Here is a 6231-nt window from a genome sequence, read left to right on the forward strand (position 1 = left end):
CCTCAAGATTTAATTTCTCTGGATCTCTATTCTCAGCTCTCTTTTTCTTTCCTTTTCTTCCTTTCCTCTTCCCCTTCCTCCCTCTCAATATCACCTTCCTCCACAGCCCTCTCTCACTCCCCAAAACACATGTGCACAGACACACAGAAACTTTGCTTTATATTTTTTACTGTACTTTTTCTATGTTTAGATACTTACCATTGCATTATAACTGCATACAGTATTCAGTACATTAACCTGCTGTACTGGCTTGTAGTCTAGAAGCAATAGGCTATACTACACAGCCTAGGTGTGTAGTAGGCTACAACATCTAGTTTTGTTTATGTGTACTCTATGATGTTCACACAATGAAAAAATCACCTAATGACACATTTCTAAGAATGTATCCCTGTTGTTAAGTGATACATGACTGTAATGACCTTTTAACAAGTCTCACTGCTACTACTCTTGCACCTCTACAATCCATTATCTTCACAGCAGCCAGAATAATGGTATTAAAATGTAAACCAGATCGTGCCACTCCCTGCTTTAAACTCTCCTACAGTTTCCCATGATATTTAGGTTTAAATGCAAACTCTTCACCAGAGGTCCCCATGTACCTCTTTCAAGAGTCCCCACGCACCTCTTCAAGAGCATACTATATCACTCCTGCCCTTGACTGAGACAGTTGCCTTTATCTGGTTACCTAAACAGGTGAAGTTCATTCTTACTTTAGGGTCTTTGGACTAACTTTTCTTAATGCCACAGTATTCTGTTGTCTTCTCTTTGTCATTCAAATCTCAGCTTAAAGGGCATGCATCTCTTTGGGAAGACTCTTTAATCATCTAACCTAAAATAGCCATTCAAGAAACTAACTATGGACAATATAGTGAAATAGAGACCAGATTTACCCTACTACCCGAAGCAAGTATAAAAACAGATGCAATATATGAAATAATGGTTTTCAATATACTAGACTATCAAGCAATAGAAGAAGTGATCTCTGACTATCTGAAAACAAGTGAAGTAAACCCTACAAGATATCCAGCTTAATACCTTGAGAAAATTCCCAGGCCCAGCATAGTCCAGTCCTTGATTTGAAGGGATGAAATTAAGAGTCCAGGCAGACTGAGGCAGCTATAATTTCCAGAACAGAACACCAGAGAAGAAAGAGTTGAGAGAAAACTCTAGAAACCTGCAGAAGTTCTCCTGTAAGTATTCAGCTTGGTACCAACAATGCTTGTGCAAGAAGAAACTACCTGAGGCTAGGGCAAGAACCATAAAAAAGGATTACAGAGAACAGTACTGGGAACCGATACAGAGCTGGGAATAGTGCATGTTCCCAATGGACAGACAAGAAAAACTCATGATTCATGGAGCACTGAGCAGGATACAGAGGTCCTTCTTTAAGAGTGGGAAGTAATTAGCACTAGCCTGAGCGCTCCTCCAATCCTGCATTTAAACAAAACTCAAAAGGATCAAACTGTTTCCAAGTGACTTACCTTCATCACAGAAGCAAGCTCAAGAACATTTAAAATACGAAACTATCCAATGCCCAGAGTTTACAATGTCTAGAATCCAATAAAAAATTACCAAACATCTAAAAAAGTAGAAAAAAAACTACCCATAATGAAATCAAACAATCAATCAAAACTGATCCAGAACTGACATAAACATAAGAGTTAGTAACCAAGGGCATTAACACATTTATAATACATATATCCTATATGTTCAAAAAGTTAAGTAGAAATAAAAAGTATACATATACATTTTTTTTAAAATGACCTAAATGATACTTCTGTAGATGTAAACTAAGATGAATAGATTGAAAATATCTGAATGGGATTAAGTACAGATTAGTTTTTGCAAAAGAAAAGATTAGTGAACTTAAAGACATTGAAATATAAACTACCTAAAATGAAAAATAAGAACAAATGTTTAAATGAACAATGCATGAGTGAGCCTAACTTTAAACAGAGCTCCTGAAAAGTGAGACAGAAAAAATATTTGAAGAAATGTCAAACTTCCAAAGTTGACAAAAACTGTAAACCTAAGTAGCTCAATAAACACAAGCATAAGAAATATGAAAACTACACTAAGGCACATCTTAATCATACAGCCCAAAACAAGTAATCAGTAGAAAAATCTTAAAAGCAGCCAGAAAAAATAAAAAGACACTTACTTACAGAGGAAGAGAGATACGAATGAAAGCAGATTTCTCATAGGAAACAACATAAAAGAAGACAGTATAAAAACAACTTTAAAGTACTGAAATTCAAAAATCCGCATAGAACGGAACAGAACACCCAGGTCTCAAATCATTTATCTCAGCTTTCACCTTAGGAGACTAGAAAAAGAAAAGGAAATAAAACCTAAAATAAGTAGAAGGAAGTAATAAAATTGGAACAAAAACAGAAAATAAATGGAACCGAAAACTCTGATTTTTTAAGATAAAATCTCTAATTAGACTTAACTGAAAAAAAGAAGACAATTGTAATTTGTACTAGTATCAAGAATGACAGGGCCAGATATCACTATAAATTCTACAGATGCTAAAAAGATAATAAGGGAATGTTATGAGCAACTTTATGCTAATAAACTGGGCAAATTTCTTAAAAGACCTAAACTACCAAAGCTAGTGCAAGAAGAAATAAATAACTTGACTAGTTTGATATGTATTAAAGACTGAATTTGTAGTTAAAAACCTTCCCACAAAGACAACTCCAGGCCTAGATAGCTTTCACTGGTGAATTCTACCAAACAGAAAAAAAAATTGATACCAATTTTAACACAAACTCTTCCAGAAAATGAAGCAAGGACATTACAAGAAAACCACAGATGATAAATATCCTTCATTAAAACAGAAGCAAAAATTCCAAATAAAACTTTAGTATATCAAACCCAAAAACATAAAAAGTATAAAACATCATACCAGAGTGAGATTTATCCTAGCAATTCAGGGTTAGTTTAATGTTGGAAAACCAAAGTACTTCAACATTAACAAGCTAAAAAAGAAAAAGCAATGGTCATCTCATTTGAAAAAAAAAATATGACAAAACTCAAATTCTAATCCTAATAAAAACCCTCAGCAATCTAGGAATAGAAGGAAACTTCCTCATCCTGATAAAGGCATCTATGAAAAAGCTACAATATACTTAATTGCCGAAGAACTGATTGTTTTCCCCAAAGAGCAAGAAAAGGGCAAGAATGTCTACTCTCAAGACTCCTGTTCAACACTGTATTGGAGATTCTGCCCAATGTAATAAAGCAAGGAAAAAAATACAGATTGGAAAGGAAAAAGTAAAACTCATTTTATTTGTAAATGACAACTATCTATTTAGGAACTCCAATGCAATCTACAAAAAAATATACTAGAACTAATAAGTGAGCTTCACAAGCATGCAGGATACAAAGTCAATAAAAAAAAAAAATCAACTGTATTTCTATATATTGGTAACTAACAATTAGAATTGAATTTTTAAAAATATCACTTACAATAGCATCAAACAATATGAAATGCTTAAGAATAAATCTGAAAAAGGATGTGTAACACCTATACACAGAAAACTACAAAACTTGGCTTAAAGAAATTAAAGACCTAAATAAATATACCATGCTCACAGGTCCAAAGACTCTATTATGTCAATTCTCCCTAAAAAGACAGATTCTAGACAATCCAAATGAAAATTCTAACAGGCTTTTCTATTTTAATTGACAAATACTCAAATTCATGTAGAAATACAAAGCATCTGCACCGTCAAAACAACTTGGGGGAGGAAAGAACAACATTAGAAGATTGTCACTATCTGATCAAGTCACTATAAAGTCACTATCAAAACTTACTTTAAGGCAACAACAATTAAGACATTGTGGTATTGGCACCAAGATCAACACATATAAAAAAGGTGCAAAAGCAATCAGTGGACAAACAATAGCTTTAAAAAAAATGAGGTGGGAACTATTATATCTCCATACACAAAATAATAAACTTTTGATCTACACCTTTGATCTATACCTCATAGTATATGCAAAAAATTCAAAATAGATATTTGAATCCAAGAATATCTTCCCTTAATAATCTTTTATCTAAAATTAACTACAGTATTTTAGCATCTCCAGTTAAACATTCTTGCTTTTGTGTTTTCAGATATACTTACTGAGCTAATACAAATTTTTAGGTATCGTCCTATTCTAATTTCTTTTTAAAAGTTATTTCATTGCTTTATCTCATACAAGATTCCATCATCCTTCAACAATACTATAATCTGATGTGGATCAAAGATGATTCTAAAAGTAATTATGAAAATATTTTTTATTTTTTTTACCTATTGCAGTTTCTGGCATTGCAAAAACAGTCTTTTCTGTAGCTACTCGGAATTGTCCGTGAACTGAGAGACCAGCTCCCTAAGGAAATAAGATAAAAAAATAAATGTTTTTAAATACTGTAATAAATAAAAATTCACACACTCACAAAAGTTACAACCGAGTAAATTATCTTTATGTTCCATAGGAATATCTTTCAGAGGATAGACTGGAGGGAAACCCTCAACAACATAATTTCAGAAGAACTTACTGGGCAAAAGATACACGGGTATCCCTGATAACTAGAATAGATTTGTTTTAGCTGAGATGTTTTCAATCTATTTTGTTATGTTTCATGTCCTCTTCCCCAGTTCCTTCTCATTTCAAACTAGATGCAGCATTATAGAATACCGACTCTTCCTAGAACCACTGAGTGTTGTTAGTGTAACCAATCATCGAAATAGCACAACCAAGCTATTCTAGCAAATTTCAGTAGCATTGAATAGAATATTAACAAATTTATCTATTTCATCAAATAAAATTAGCAACATCATTTTTCTCACATTTAATGGGGCCAACCATATCTCTTAAAAATTGGTTACTAAACACAAGTTTTAGAAAATAAAAAGGTTGGCTGAAAGTCTCTCTCATTTGTTGAATGTCACTGAAAAGGGTAAACAGTCATCTTTGAATAAACAATGTGAATAAACACACATCTGAACAAAAAAAAAATAAGAGGTATATATGTGCACACATGTAAAATGCGTAGCTATGTACATATACTGAGCATATCTGTTTCACATTACTAAAAGAAGTTATGTTCAAATTTTCTCTTAAAATGGTGGTTTTCTCTATTTCTCCTTATAGGGCTTCCACTTTTTTGCAAGATCAAACTTTTTTTTAGTATTATTCAGTTTATTGAGGTAACATCGGTTAATACAATTATGTAATTTTCAGGTGTACATTATAATTTGACATCTATATATTCTATTGTTTTTACCACCCAAAGTCCAGTTTCCTTCAGCTACCGTATGTTTGACCCCTTTTACCCCATCCACTTCACCCCTCATCCCTCACCCTCTATCCTCTGATAACCACTATGTTGCTTTTAGGTTTATATCCTGCATATAGGTGATATAATGTGATTTTTTACTTTTTCTGTCTGGCTTATTTTGCTTAGCATGATTATCTCGAGATCCATCCATGTTGTCGCAAATGGCAGTATTTCATCTCTTCTTATGGCTGAGTAATATTCCATTGTATATACGTACCACTGTTTCTTTAGCCAATCATCTATCGTAGGATATTCCAGTTGCCTCCACGTCCTGGCCACTGTGAATAATGCTGTCATCTCTTCGCTGAGTAATATTCCATTGTATATACGTACCACTGTTTCTTTAGCCAATCATCTATCGTAGGATATTCCAGTTGCCTCCACGTCCTGGCCTGGCCAAATAATGCTGCTATGAACATCACTGTGCAAATACCTTTTCGGATATGGGTTTTAAAGTCTTTGGGGTAAATACCCAGGAGAGGGATTACTGGATCTTATGGTAGATCAATTCTTGTGCAGTCTTTAGGGTTTTCTTAATTTTTTGAGGAATCTCCAGACTGTTTTCCATAGTGGCTGTACCAATTCGCAATCCCACCAGCAGTGTATGAGGATTCCTTTTTGTCCGCAACATCTCCAACATTTATTACCTGTCCTGTTGATTATGTCTTCTCTAACAGGTGTGAGATGGTATCTCATTGTGGTTTTGATTGGCATTTCCTAATAGCTAGCAATGTTGAGCATCTTTTCATATATTTGTTGGCCATTTGTATGTCCTCTAGGGAAAAGTGTCTGTTCAGGTCCTCTGCTCATTTTTTTATTGGGATGTTTGATTTTTTGTTGTTATTGAGTCATATGAGTTCTTTGTATATTTTGGATATCGGACCTTTATCGAGGGA

General features: G+C 33.7%; 1 protein-coding gene across 1 annotated transcript in view; it reads right to left on the minus strand.

Moving 5' to 3' along the window:
* Nucleotides 1–6231, minus strand: part of HIBCH (3-hydroxyisobutyryl-CoA hydrolase) — a 73973-nt gene that overhangs the window by 31852 nt on the left and 35890 nt on the right. Inside the window, exon 6 of the mRNA XM_015596791.2 lies at nucleotides 4305–4383. Within this exon, the coding sequence (XP_015452277.1) occupies nucleotides 4305–4383 (79 nt within the window). The remainder of the gene's footprint in view (nucleotides 1–4304; nucleotides 4384–6231) is intronic.

Source organism: Pteropus alecto, unplaced genomic scaffold, assembly GCF_000325575.1.
Source record: "Pteropus alecto unplaced genomic scaffold, ASM32557v1 scaffold3, whole genome shotgun sequence".
Lineage (NCBI taxonomy): Eukaryota > Metazoa > Chordata > Mammalia > Chiroptera > Pteropodidae > Pteropus > Pteropus alecto.